This window comes from Dama dama, chromosome 22 (genome assembly GCF_033118175.1).
Source record: "Dama dama isolate Ldn47 chromosome 22, ASM3311817v1, whole genome shotgun sequence".
NCBI lineage: Eukaryota > Metazoa > Chordata > Mammalia > Artiodactyla > Cervidae > Dama > Dama dama.
In genome coordinates this window covers 25,072,990-25,088,585 of record NC_083702.1, presented here as the reverse complement: position 1 = coordinate 25,088,585, position 15,596 = coordinate 25,072,990, and the positions used below count along the sequence as shown (strand labels likewise).

At 35.7% G+C, this 15,596-nt stretch overlaps 1 protein-coding gene across 1 annotated transcript in view; it reads left to right on the top strand.

Annotated features, from left to right (window-relative positions):
- The window catches only part of RERG (RAS like estrogen regulated growth inhibitor), a 133,734-nt gene that overhangs the window by 103,473 nt on the left and 14,665 nt on the right, over positions 1–15,596 (top strand). Inside the window, exon 3 of the mRNA XM_061125071.1 lies at positions 12,607–12,663. Coding sequence (XP_060981054.1) covers positions 12,607–12,663 — 57 coding nt within the window. The remainder of the gene's footprint in view (positions 1–12,606; positions 12,664–15,596) is intronic.

Sequence of the window (15,596 nt, the reverse complement as noted above, 5' to 3'; positions counted from 1 at the left end):
ACTGTTTCCCCATCTATTTGCCATGACGTGATGGGACCAGATGCCATGATCTTAGCCCATCTAGGCAGGAAGCAAAATGAGTGTGGAGCAGAGGCCATGTGAAAGCAGAATAAATTGTAAGGTACTTGGTTCTTTATAAAAGAAGGCATTTATTGGGGATCATATGAGATATTCTTCTGCTTGTCTGCTTGTCTAGGATACTGAGTCACTCTGAATCACTTTAATGCTCCCACAAATTCTATACATTTCCAGTTGCCAACTTCTTGGGTGTTCTAGTAATACAAGCACAGGAAAAGAAACTCAGAAATTAACACCAAATGTGTTCCTCTTCCAAAATGAGTAAAAATTAAAGATTCAAATTTTATGACCAAATCCTTTGAAAAATTTAGAAAAATCCTTAATATAAGATACATAATTCTATTTCTGTATAGTGCCTTGGTATGAAATATTATTCTAGTGAAAGTAATTTTAAATTGTACATTATTAAATTAAAAACTCTGGCCTAGGAAATTTAGTGACTTACTTCTTAAGCATCACTTACAATTAAATTATAGTTAAAATGAATAATAATTTACAGCTTATATAAAGCTGGTTTGAATCCCTTAGCACAGAATCCAAAGCTTTTCACTTATTAACTTTCAAATACAAACTAGGAAACAAAACCAAATCAGTTAATTACCATATTTCAAAGTTAACTTCTCTTGTTCCTACTTTCAATTTAAATTCAGGAAGAATTTATTGTTAGTCAATCATACAAGTTAATTTTTAATTTAAGATAAAGTTTTTTCTTGATTTTGCATTCTTTATAAGCATCCTCAAACCTCTACTCTCTATCAAACATTAAGTATTACAAGTCATGGTCTTACCATATCCCCCATTCTGATTTGTCATCCTAAAGCCCTGTTGTCAGTACCAAATCCTTACCTTACCATTCCATAGCAAAATAAGTCAATTTTCAAGACTTGAAATGCACTGAAGTTAGACTCCGTGGCTAGGTTTCCAGATACAAAAGCATCTCTAATAATTCTTGAAGATTACACCATTTATCTTTAAGAATTTCCCTGCATAGAGAACTGACATTAATTTTGTAACTCTTTCTCAAAGTGATATTTTTGTCAGAATGCAGGACAAGTCAAAATTTTTAGGCTTAAGCAAATAATAATTTAAAAGCAACACTTAGACCCTCATCTGGAACCAATTTACTTCTCATCTGAACTTCTGGCATTATAAAGCACCCACTTTTATATTGCATTAATTTTAAATTTCCATTAAATTGCTCAATTTCCATGTTTTTATGGGGCTTCAATTTTTAAATTTCAGTTTATTTTGACCATCACAGGAAATGGAGCAGGGAGTAGAGGACTGCGGGTGGTTCTGCTTCAGAGACTACATGAACAAATTTTTGTCCTCTGACTTATCTGTTCAGTTTTTTAGTTCGACTAGAAATTTGAGGAGTTGACATGGAGAAGAACATAGGAAGTGAAAGAGTTCACCATAAGATGAGACTGAAAATAGAGTTCTGTGCTCAGTCCTCTGTTCTTATTTTAAACTTTCTACATGGGGCATCTTAACCATGCCTATTGCATTTGCAAATCCCTAGATCATTCTAGCAGTGATCAATTCTGTTCAGCTTCATGCTGTGATGTCAGCTGCCTGTGGGACAGTGCTTACCTGTGACTGGGATATGACAGGTATTTAATAGATATACACTTAATGTATGATAGATGAGTGAATGAATGAAAAGATATAAGATGGATGGATGGATGGATGGAAGGAAGGAGAGGTAGTACTTCTCTACCTGGATATTGTCATTAGTATCTCATGTTCAAGTCCAATCTCACCTGCTCTTAACTGATTTTTTCATTATATTCTGCCTCAGAGAATAATGCTTCTCCTATACTTTTATTCCATATGGACCAGTCCCTCTATCATTCTCTACAGCTAGTCAGTGAACAGTTTCTATAGGTAACCAGCTCAAATTAAGCCACCTTTCTACTCAGAATCCGTGTGCCCATAGACTTCAGAGTAAAATTCAAGCTCTTCAATGTGATGTATAAGCTCCTTCATAGACTGGTCTCTGAAGAACCTCACAAACTACCCCCTACATAGTTCCACCCACATATCACTCAATCTACCCTGAACCACTTGCACTCCTAAACCAACCAGAGTCTCCCATGTCTAGGCCTTTGAACATGATGCTCTTGGCTTACAGTGCTCTCCCTAAGTTAGCAAACTTTCAATTCATCCAAGACTCAGCTCTCAATTTAGGTCTAATATGAAGTCACTGCGAAGATCTTGCTTAGGGAATCCTCTCAATCTTGCTTTCTTTCATGTCTAGCACAGTGATCAATAAATATTTAATGATTAAATAAATGTGTTCAAAACTCATATCTGTGGGGAGGAGAAAAAGACTTAATGAGAGAACCAGATGGAGAAGCATTTGAAAATTACTAAATTTAGATATCAGTAATTCTATCTGAAATCTGAATTCTGTGTACACATCCCTTGCTCTGAACCCCTCTGTAAGATCTGACATCTCAGAAGATAAAAAAGAATATACCAATGTGTATAACTAAATCACTTTGCTGTGCAGCAAAAATTAACACAACATTGTTAATCAACTATACTTCAATAAAACTTACAAAAATTAAAAACAAAAACCTGACATTTCAAGTTGCACAATTTCCTGGTGCATTTTTGACGTCTCATTTCCAGTCCAGCCTATTTCCATCCCTTTTTGGTTAAATTTCTCAGTTCAGAAAGCGCTTTTAGCCCCTTTGACTAGGGGTCCTAAGATTCCAAAGTGCCATATTCTTGGTTTCAGCCATCACTTGCAGCTGTTAAGCCCAGACTTCAAAGAAGTGTGCTGGCCTGCACATGTCTTTCTAGATCAAGTCTCTGTGCTGAGATTTGCATAGTTTTCTCCTCGATTTGAGGCACAGTGGCCCATGTTTCCTGGGGGAGGTTAGTGTAGTCACAGAAAGAGAAGATGCTAAAAGGAAGAACATGAACCTCAGGTTGGTGGTTCAAGAGAGACCCAGGAGTAAGGTACAGAAGCGTCGGATTCAAATGGGATGGGGGTGGGGAGAATAGGGAAATTTTATTTGGAAGCTTAATTTGACAAGAGGATGATAGAGGTCCAGCTGAGGGAGGAAAAAGATAAAACTGAACTACCTCTTACCTTTTAGCCAAACCCCACCCATCTTGAAGATGGAACAGAAGCAGTCATAGGATTGACAATTTATACGTATTACTCTGATTTTGTCTCTTACACTTTCCTTTCTGGAAAACAGAAGGCTTTCTTCCTTTGAGGCACTTAAGTTGGTAAAACTCACCTCAGTCTGGCCTCCCTTCTTTTACCTGGGCATCATAACAGGACTCAAATTAGATAATACTCTAAATTAGCTGTATGTCTTTTGATTTTTCCTGGAATATGCAAAAGTACAAATTCTCAGCCTCTCAAAAATAAGAACTGCATCTTATTTTCTGTGCTGTCCTCTTTGCTGCCTACCATGTTCCCTGACATCCCATTTGCGTTACTGAAAGAAGGAACTTGTTAATGACAGAGGAAAAGAGTAAGAAAACAGTTGTTTATCACATACTAATTTATGTCTGTATCATTACGTACCCTTTTTTTCCTCCCTTTGCTGCATCTTTTAAAGACCTTTTCAAAAAAAAAACCAAAAATCTTATTTATGTAAAAGTTTCCTTCTTGCATCTTGAAATTCATATTGTCTTTCTGTGTTGCCATGGTTTCTGGTCATGGATATTCCCTCCACTCTGGATGAAGAAATCTAGTCAAAAAATGCACTTTTCAAAGCATGCTTCTTCGTCAGGTGTAAGCTCATCGGGAAAACAATTTCAGCCATTCAGAACTAAATCATATTCATATAAATATTAAAATATAGTGGTAAATATTGGACATTAGAAAAAGCACACATTTTAGAGTAAATGAACCCAGTTCAATCCAGTTCTGTCACTTGCCTGCTCTGCAAAACAGACATGTTTACTGCTTTTCAGTTCAGGTCTCTTATGTGTAAAATAGGAACATTAATTCCTACTTTTGAGAGTGCTTGTGAGAAATAAATAAGCTTGTAGTCAATATTCAATATAAACTCCCTTTCGGTAGTTACCATTCCAGAAATCCCATTAGTGTCTTTATTTAAATAATAGCTAAAATCTACTTAATGGTGTTCCAAAAAGTATGTATACTTTAACCTAACAGCTCATATAGTTATTAACTGGGTACTGAGTTCTACCAAATTAATTTATTCAGCAATAAACTGTCTACCCAGATCTAGAGTAGAACTCAACCTATTTTTGTAAATAAGCTCATTTTTATTTCTCTGAAGCTTATGACCACTGAAGGTTTGGAGTTAAACTTAAGGCTGATGGTAGTATGAGGTCGAGGACAGTGGTTCCCTCTGGCCCAAGAGAAGGGACCTGGTGGGTCTCGAGGTTGACCAATCAGATTTTTCAATAGACATCTGAACTAGGCATTGAACCTGAGAAGTGATGCCTTATATTCAATGGAAGTTCCACTGTAAAGAAGATTTTTTTCAAATAATAAAAGCACACTAGAGTACTGACTTGAGTACAGTAATAATATGGGGGTCAAATAATTTATCCAGGTTTTAATTGTTTCCTCATTCATCTCTTTAAATATTTATTGAGCACATATTATGTATCAAGTAGTATTCCAGCCCCAGGGGACAAAGGGGAACAAGGCTTAATCTCTGACCTCAGATTATTCACAATTTGTAAGACATACAGGAATATAAGTGAATATTTTGTAAGGCAGTTGTGCACATTCTATAATCGAGAAGAAACAAATGACAATTTCACATCACCATGGGCAGTGATTATGGCTTGGGAAAGTCAAGGAAAACTTGAAAGAGGAAGTGGTCCTTCACTAGTTTCTATAAATAGAAATGCTCTGGTGAGCAGTAACTATCTATGGATTCATTGTTTTCTAAATACATATTTCAATATCCCTTTCTTTGATTTAGTTCCATTCTGGGTTACCTACATAATATGCTTACTAGGTTTTAGCTTCTTTGGGCTTTCCAGGGTGCAAAATTTTTAAAAAGGAACAGCCTGAAATCATTTATGTGCTGTGCTGAGTTGCTTGGTCATGTCTGACTCTTTTGTGGCCCCATGGACTATAGCCTACCAGGCTCCTCTGTCTGTGGGGATTCCCCAGGCCAGAATACTGCAGTGGGTTGCCATGCCCTTTTCTAGGTGATCTTCCCAACCCAGGGATCGAACCCAAGTCTCCCATATTTCAGGCAGATTCTTTGCCATCAGACCCACCAGGGAAGCCCAAGAATATTGGAGTGGGTAGACTATCCCTTCTCCAGGGGATCTTCCCAGCCCAGGAATCAAACTGGGGTCTCCTGCATTGCAGGAGCATTCTTTACAAGCTGCACTACCAGGGAAGCCCTGAAACCATTTACGGAACACTCAAAATAAGCGAGGATCTCCACATTGTATGTAAAATTGTAATAAATAGGCAGGTGGCAACGGGGGTGACAGAGGATGAGATGATTGGATGGCATCATTGACTCAATGGACATGAATTTCAGCAAACTCCAGGTGACAGTGAAGGACAGGGAAGCCTGGCATGCTGCAGTCCATGCTACAAAGAGTTGGACCAAACTGAATGACTGAAAAAGAGAAATAACAACCAACCACATTCAGATGAAGCGACATATACCATGAAGATGATTGCATTGCCTCTGTGTTAGTACATCATGGATTATAGAATGAAAAGAGTGAGTCACTGCTTCATACAGAAGTAATAAAAGAAGTCCAGGAACGTTCAGAAGCACATGTCTAGGAACTCACTTTTTTCTAGAGACATTTCAAGCCTTTATTTTCACCACAGTTTTCATCCCTTTTTTTGTCACAAAAGCAGTGTTAGGTAACTAAAGAATATATTTTCTTCAAAATGGAAACTGTATATAAAATACATACAACTTTCTCCCAGAAATTTTTCAAATTAAGAGTTTAGTAACAAAAGAGGAGGACGCCAATAAGACTTTCCAGTGGCAAATTCCTCATCTGTATTAAAAAAAAAAAAAGAAGCATCATCCACTGAATGAATGAGTGTGACACAATGAAAGAATGTGATTCCTGGTGTCAGACAGGAGTTGGCACATATTTCAGGAAGGAATGTAAATAATCTGAGCTTCAATTTCTTCTGTGAAGTACACACATACCTATATATAGGTGTATCTATATGCATAGTCACATACTATACTATATGTATCCCATGCTATGGAGCAATGAAGAGTAAAGATATACATGTAAAAATATAACACAGCACCAACCTGAGAGCACACGCTCAATAAACAAAACTTGATAACAATATGGACAAAAACTGCACTGTTTTTTGACTATTTTCCCATTATAATCTTTATGATATTGTTTAAATTGATGTTGTGCTTAGTAGAGTGAGAAAACAATTCCCAAGTGATATTGAATTCTTTCATCCTTTTCCATTATTTTTCAAACACCTTACTTATTGTGAAAGCTTCCCTATAGATCATAAAATTCAAGCTGAAAGCAATTTAATATTGATTTTTGCCACCCATTTAATCTTGGTAATCACCATTTCTTCTCATTTTTGCTGGCCAAGTGGTTATATTGTAAGTAGTGTGATGAAGTGCAGAGGAGGAGGAAGAAAAGAGATGTTCTATCTTCTATGCATTACAATATTGAGAAGTTTCACATTTAGGATACTGTGTAAGCTTATTATAATGTCTTTTCATGGTTTTTAATCTTTTATATTCATTTAAACACTGAAAAAAATGGTTGCAAAATAGAAAAAATAATTCAGATAACAAGTGGTAAATATACTTACAACCCAGAATGGACTCTGATTGTGCTAATATTGCCCATATTTCGTTTCTTTTCCTATAACAAAATTTTTAGTTTTTCACTGAATGATTAAAATTCTTTGTGAAATAATTGTTCTAAATTTAGTAGACTCTTGTAGAAAATCATTTAAAATTATTTAAAAGTTACCTGGTTTTACAATTTGGAAGTAAATATATTTTTTAATGAAAGTCCTGCAGGTTACAAATAAAAACCACATACATCACTTAATATATATTATTCATAATCAGTTTTCATTATAATGTGAATAGACGAGATAATAAGCACCATTTTAGCATATATATGACGTCAAGGATTTTCGCTCAGTGTATTACCAAGATCAATGGCAAGTTCAAAAGTTATCCAAAATGGCAGGTGAAAATTAGTATTCCTTGAAGTATTCTCAATTGAAGCAGAAATTCTTTTCCTATCCTAAAATTCTGACCTAGCCATTTAAAACACTTTTCAGCTGAATTTTTTTCTTCAATCAATTGCCCAGAATTCTATAAGCACATGGTAACTTTCCTATAATAAATGCTTATTGTTATATGCTGCTGAGTTTTGAAATATATTTGTTACATGGCAATTGCTAATTGATACAGAAAGGAAAGGTTTCATACAGGAGGTTATATTTGGGTTAGACTTTGAAGGATGATTGGGATTTCACTAGCTGGATAAAGACTTTCAAGGCAGCAATAACAATGTGATTAGAAGCATTAAGAGATGAATTTGTATGATGTTAGTTTAGTACAATCCATCTTATGGGGTGATGTAAGGAGTGCTATGAAAAGTGACTGAAATTCATGTTACAGAGGAGATGAGTGTGAGGATCAGGGAGCTACAGCGTGATGCTCTTATCCTTATATTATTCTTGAGAAAGCCAGAGTTTGAAGAGGACAAGTAATTGGCAACTGCTTTAACTGAGAACACATTCAATACACATCCATAAAGAGATAAAAGTTCCTTTCAGACAAAAAGACTAGACTTTTAATAATAAAAATACATCTTTAAGAGAATATAGAAATGACAATGATCACAAATATTTAGGGGGTTGAGTATGCCTGAGTGTCTTATGAAACAACTATATCAGATACCTTGTTAATTAGGCTATTTCATGGTTGTATAAGTGAAAAGTAATGATATAACAGGATTTTTTTTAAAGAATATGAGCTCAAAAAGTAACCTTTGAAAGTTCTTTCTGAATGTCTTTTGAGTATATCTCTTAACTATTTTTAGAGTGGAAGAATATCATGGGTGTTAGTTTTCATTTACTTTGAAAAGTTCACTTCTTTTTAAAAGCTAGTTTACATGTGTTTACATGTGTTCCCCATCCCGATCCCCACTCCCACCTCCCTCTTCATCCCATCCCTCTGGGTCTTCCCAGTGGCTGATTCATGTCAATGTATGGCAAAAACCACTACAATATTGTAAAGTAATTAGCCTCCAATGAATAAAAATAAATGGGAAAAAAAATAAAAGCTAATTTATTGCAAAGATTATATCTGGCCATTTTTCATTTAAAAATATTATTCTAATCCTTAAAGCTGGTACTTCTGATGTCTGCCTCATTGTGATAATGACATCAGGAATTATTTTGAATAACTGGCCCAGCCTTGTTAACCTTTAGAAATAGTTTGACTATTTTAATGTAGAAATTTTACCTGCTAGCTCTTGCTTTTAAACAGAATTTTTATCCTATTTATTTATTACCTTGATGTCACTTTTAGTAATATTTCTTTGGATCAAATTCTGCTTAGTGAATTTTCCATTTCATTGGAAACTAGTTTTCATTGATAATTATGAAATTTAGTGCCAGGAATTCCAAAAATAAACCACATGTAAAGAAGAATTACTCAAGTAGGTTATAATTTAGGCAAAATGAGGAAAATGTTACTCTCTAAATTAGAGATTTTTTTACTTATTTAATGGAAAGGTATGTGTTTTCAAGGCAATGGGAAGAAAATAAGATATTTTATAATACAGAGACTTACTTGTAACTAATCAAATATGTCAAACCTTAAAACTTAGGGAAAAAAAACCATATGTCAGACTCTTAGTGGAAGTAATTGTTATCAATACCACCATTTTATATCAAAAGAAGACCTTTGCTTGGGATTGTTGGGATGGAAACCACAGGATATTTAAAAGATAATTAGATTAATTTTACAGTTTTAATAAACTTTAAGAAATGTAATTTGTATAAGCATCATAAAATAAACATTTCAGCTTGTATATTTGCATGACATTTTAGGAAAACATTATAGCATGATTCTGCTATGACTTCTCTTGGGTTAATTTTTCTGCTTATTCTCTTGATGCCTGGTTATTACTTAACTATTAAGAAGAATGAATGGTGGGTTGATACATCTTTTTTCTTCTATTCAACAAGTATGAATATTTTTGTCTACATGTGCCAGACACTAGAAAATAGTGATGAACAAAGCAGATCCCATGCCTTCATGAAATATACATTCTAAAGAAGGAATCAAGTAAAATGATAATAATAATGATAACAAAGAAGCATTTTAGTCGTTTTAATTATTCGTAGTAGTGGTGAGGGTGGTGATGGTGGTGATGTTGATGGTAGATTAATGGAAGGGGAAGGCATGACTGAGGGAAATAATCTAATCAGCTTTGCTCACTATTGCTCATTATACTTTAGCCATACTGGCTTGCTTAATATTCCTTGAGCATATAAAGTGCATATTCCTGTTTTAGGACCTTTGCAATGACTGTTCCCTCTTTTCGAAATACTATTCCTCCCACGTATATTCCCTCATCTCTTTCTTCTATCACCTTCTCAGCAAGAATTACCCTGGTTACCCAATCTTAAACAGCACCTCTCACACCTTCATCTCCCAATGTGGAGTCCCCCTTACCTTACTCTCCCTCTTTGATCCCTTATCCCTTATCACCTCTAACAGACTATATAATTTTTTTTTTAATCTGTCTCCTAGTAGAATATAAGCTTGGTATGTAAAAAAATCTTTGTCTCAATTGTTTACTGGATTATTTGTTGTTGTTGTTCGATCCCTAAGTCATGTCCAACTTCTTGGGACCTCCCCCCCTCCCCGGCTTTGGACTGCAGCACACCAGACTCCCCAGTCCTTCACTATCTCATGGAGTTTGCTCAGATTCATGTCCACTGAGTCGGTGATGCTATCTAACAATCTCGTCCTCTGTTGCCCTCTTCTCCTTTTGCCTATTGTGTGTTAAATGCCTGTCACGTGTTATGCAGGCTTCCCAGGTGGCTCAGTGGAAAGAATCCACCTGGCAATTCAGGAGACCTGGGAAATGGGGGTTCGATCCCTGGGTCAAGAAGACTCCCTAGAGAAGGAGATGGCAACCCACTCCAGTATTCTTGCCTGAAAAATTCCATGGACAGAGGAGCCTAGTGGGCTACAGTCCATAGGGTTGCAAAGAGTCAGACCTGACTAACTGAGAACACACACAGTATGAAAATATATTTATAGAACCAAAAACTAAAATCATTCAAGAGCCATAGCACTTTAGAATCATTCTGCCTCTACCACTCTGCAGCTTCTAGAAGTATTTCCACAACTACACAGGGCAGTAATAGATTCTTAACTAAGATCTAGACATTTAAAAGTGATTTAGTTCTATTCAGTATACTAGGTTTCAAAAGGTAATGGCATGTCTAAAATATTTTAGAAAGATTTCTTTGAGAAATTATTAAAGTTTAAATGGTCTAGGAACCAGGGTACTTCAAACTTCAGTTGAATGAGAAATTTTGTTAATTTTAATAGCTTATGACTTAAAGATGCCAGATAAATGAATTTTGCTAGGTCACAAACTTTCAAGCTAAAACTCCATATTCCAACAAAAATGTGAAACGCTTTGAATACTGCAGGCAGTTATGTTTACTAACAGACAGTTGAAAAGCAGAAAAATTCTATCTAGAGCTTTCTACTTCTTACATGCAAAAAAAATTTTAAATGACTCAGTCTCAAGAGAGTGAATGGTGACAGACTCTGCAAATTGAAGATAAAACCACAAGTACATGCACTGTGGGAAGCACCCATAGGGTCAGTGGCCTTGCTACTTTTGGCACTGCAAATATTTTGGCTCAAATCCAGCCTCACACTCTGTAATTAGAAAGAGCATTGCAGCTTTCGGTCTACAGCCAAGCCACGTATCCTTGTGGTCTGTCTCATGAAGTTCTCATTGCTATTTGCACTGCAGTCTCTCATATAGGCCACCGTGGTAGGGAATATATACCTCTGTTGATTTTAACAGAGGCAGTAGGAAGAGGAAAGATTGACAGTGCCTTTCAGTTAAATAGTCTTATTTCTCCAAAGAGTATCTTTAGAATACCACATACAGGGCATTTCAGTAAAAATAAAACTACCCTAATAGATATTTTTAAAATAACATAATTTCAATAAACACTGATTCTTTAGTTAGGGTCAGTGAGATCCCAGGAAGACCATGAGGGTATTCAAAGAGTTAGTGAGCCTGCTGAAATTATATACTAGACTGTGTGTATATACATATTTCCAGCGAAAGAATCCAAAGCTTTCATTCTATTTTTAAAGTATCAGTGATGCTCTCCTCCAAAAAAAAAACTTTTTTTTTGGTAGATTAAAAACCATTGTTTTCAACTATAATACAAGTCTAAGAAAATGTCTAGCATTTGTCACATCAGTTTTTTAAGGACAATAGAATCCACTTTTTTTCAGCATCACTCTTTGTCTGACTCATCTTCTAGTTAAGTATTAGCCAGATAGCCTCGGCCTTAAAACCAGTTTTAGACAATGAAGAAATTACAGGTTTTGGAAATAGCCTTTTTGGAGTCACATCCTGGCTCAGCCAGTAACTGGCTAGATGAGCTTAGTTAAGTGAGTTAACCTCTCAGAGCCTCAGTTTCCTTATCTGAAAAATGGGGTCAATCCTAGTACTTGCCTCACAGGGATGAAGTCCTGGTCAAGGAGATCATGGAAGTAGGGTGCTTCGCATAATTCCAGATTCTGATTCTTTCTACAACTACCTCATCAGCTTTACTTTTGATGTGCTTTAATGACTCACTAATAAAATCCTTAATTTTGAATATTTTTATAATACAAATGGGGCTTCCCTGGTGGCTCAGTGGTAAAGAATCTGCCTGCAATGCAGGAGATCCAGGTTTGATCCCTGGGTCAGAGCTCAGAGCCCCTGGAGGAAGGCATGGCAACCCACTCTAGTACTGTTGCCTAGAGAATCCCAGGGACAGAGGAGCCTGGCATGGGACAGTCCATAGAGTCGCATAAAGAGTCAGACATAACTGAAGCGATTAAGCAGCAGCATAATACAAATATCTTTTCATTACAGTAAAAATAATCACCTTTTCACTGATCTGTATCAATCATTATCAGTATTCAAACTTTAGACACCAGCATTGTGATGCTTTATGGTTGAATTCATTGTTTTGCTAGAAATTGAGTATGTGTGCATTTTCACATTGTGATGTTTTCAATTCCAGGATTCAAGGGAAAAAATCTAAACTGTTCATTAAGGTAAAACAAACCGTGAAAACATTATACCAATTTTTAGACCACAATATGAAATTTTAAAATATTTGAATAAACATAAATAGATAAATTGAGTTTATTTGCCAAGGAACCATAAAACACATATGGTTTTATGGGCTAGTCCTCTTTCTGGAGGAGGGTTAAAAGCTGTTAAGAAAATTAACAAATTTGATTGAAATGTTGTTCTTTTTTCCCACAGCTCTTGTAGTGAGATTTTTGACCAAACGGTTCATCTGGGAATATGATCCCACCCTCGGTAGGTCAAATTTTATTTCATCCTCCTCTCCAATCAAAGTTTTGACCTAAAAGAGAAAATGATGTTTTCTGTTGCAACATTTTTAAGCATCTTGCAGCTGTTTGAGAAGTGCTTTATCAAGTCACGCAAAGGGCCCTGTAAGAAGATGGATGTGTGTTGTACGCTGTCTGTGCTTAGAACTCTGCAGGATTTTAATGCATAGATGAAGAAATCTGGTCAAACCTGAGACAAGAAGGAAGTGGGTACAATGTGATGCTCTTCCATCAGGAAATGTAGCATCATTCTAGTGGGAGAAAGAGGATGCAATGGATATGGCTAATTGGGTCTGGGAGAGAAGGGCATGGGGAGAAGAGACTAATAGTAATATAAAGCTTGTGAATTCTCATTTTGGTAAAATGTATAAATAAACCATGTTTTTCCTTCCTCTTCTCTCCAATGAATCTGATTTAAGCCTATTTAAAATATAATAAAGAAGCAAAAGTTGATATCTGTACATCTTGAAAGTAGCAATAATATTGATGGATGAAGTATTCATCAACTATATTTTTTGTAGTCCAGAGCAGAGTCCTTATTGGTTCTCTTATTTAGTTCTCATCTTCAAAATAACACTGAAAATCCATGGGTTTCAAATTGAGCTAAAGTTTGACTCTGAATTAAGCCTTTGAGTTTTTGTTTGTTATGATTTGGGACCCTAGTTGGTTTTGTAAAGGTCAACATCGTTGAAATCCAGAGGCAGTAGGAAAGGCATACATCATTTTATTACCAAGCACAGTGTCCCAGACCAAGCTGGCCTTACGCAGAATGATGAAATGGGCAAAGATGTTTCCCAGTTTCTTTTCTGTTTTTGTGTTTGTTACTACAAGTTTACACCATCCAGCTTCAAAGGGGGCTTTCTTTGCCCTTGTGAGCTCCTTTCATTGCTTTCACTCATTCATCCCACAAATATGTATTAAATGCCTCCTATGAGTTAAATGATTCTAGGTGCTGAAGATAAACCAATAGGCAGAAGGAGAAAGCATGGGCTTTGTTAAACTTACAGTTTAGTGAAGAGAGAAGAGTCAGTAAACAAATCGATGTCAAACAGTGATAAGCACCATGAAGGGAAACTGAACAGGGGAGGGGATAGAGAGTGATCTTATATTTTATCTAATTTCTAACCTTTTAATCTATAGAATTTATTGTAGTGAGAAGTGAGAGGTGAAGATGCAACATTTTCACCAAAGAATTGACCAACTGTCCTCCTATGACTTACTAAATTATCTCCACCTTTCCCCACTGCTTTCAATGCTGCCTTTTATTTTTTTTTTCCATTTATTTTCATTAGTTGGAGGCTAATTACTTTATAATATTGTAGTGGTTTTTGCCATACATTGACATGAATCAGCCATGGATTTACATGTATTCCCCATCCCGATCCCCACTCCCACCTCCCTCTCCACCCCATCCCTCTGGGTCTTCCCAGTGCACCAGCCCTGAGCACTTGTCTCATGCATCCAACCTGGGCTGGTGATCTGTTTCACCCTAGATAATATACATGTTTCAATGCTGTTCTCTCAGAACATCCCACCCTCGCCTTCTCCCACAGAGTCCAAAAGTCTGTTCTGTACATCTGTGTCTCTTTTTCTGTTTTGCATATAGGGTTATCTTTATAGTTTATCTTTCTAAATTCTATACATATGCGTTAGTATACTGTATTGGTCTTTATCTTTCTGGCTTACTTCACTCTGTATAATGGGCTCCAGTTTCATCCATCTCATTAGAACTGATTCAAATGAATTCTTTTTAATGGCTGAGTAATATTCCATGGTGTATATGTACCACAGCTTCCTTATCCATTCGTCTGCTGATGGACATCTAGGTTACTTCCATGTCCTGGCTATTATAAACAGTGCTGAGATGAACATTGGGGTGCACATGTCTCTTTCAGATCTTGTTTCCTCGGTGTGTATGCCCAGGAGTGGGATTGCTGGGTCATATGGCAGTTCTATTTCCAGTTTTTTAAGAAATCTCCACTCAATGCTGCCTTTTAAAAATACATGGAATCATGTACACAAGGATGCAATTCTAGATTTGCTTTTCACATCCAATGCCAGTACCACACTCTTTTGATAATTGTATGTTCCTTAGGACATGTTGATACTCAGTAGAGAAAGCCTTTCTTCTTTACTTTTTAACAAAATTATCTGGACTCCTATCTCTAGTTTATTCTTCCAGGTCAATTTTTAAAACTATATCATAGCATGAAATAATTTTGATTGGAATTGCATTAAAATTATACATTCCTTTGAGAAGATTCACAGCTTTATGATATTCATTCTTTTAATCGAAGAAAATAGCATGTCTCTACATTTATTAGTCTTCTCTGGTTTTGCTTTTAAATAAAAGGTTTTTCAACATCAATAATTTTTGAAATGGTTTTAATATAACCACAGTTTAAGCTTAAGATTATATATTTGTATCTAAAACATTGTAGTTGGTTTGAAAAAAATCATTATCTATTGTTTACCCCATCTATGTAAATGCTTACTCCCCTCTTATAATTTAATTACTTATATAAAAATAAGCTTTATAAAGATTATAGCCCCTGAGAACCTTAATGATTTATGGGAGTTTAATAGAAAAATACTAATTTTATTTATCTATACCGGTACAACTCAACAAAAGATAAAGCTTCTAAAAGATGATCTTAAAAATTTTTGAATACTGTCTGAGATTTGTTCCAGTAACTAATGTTGCTTTTTAATTAGTCTTAGGTCAACCATTTTCCCTTTGGTTTTATTCCTTCTGAAAAACAAATGCTATTAATAGAAATCTCCTGCACCAGTTATTTGTACCATGGGCTTCCTTCACTATGAATAATGAAACTTTATTGAGTGACCTTGTACTGTTCTGCTCCACAAGAATTGCAGCTGCTAGGCAACAAGGGGGCTCAT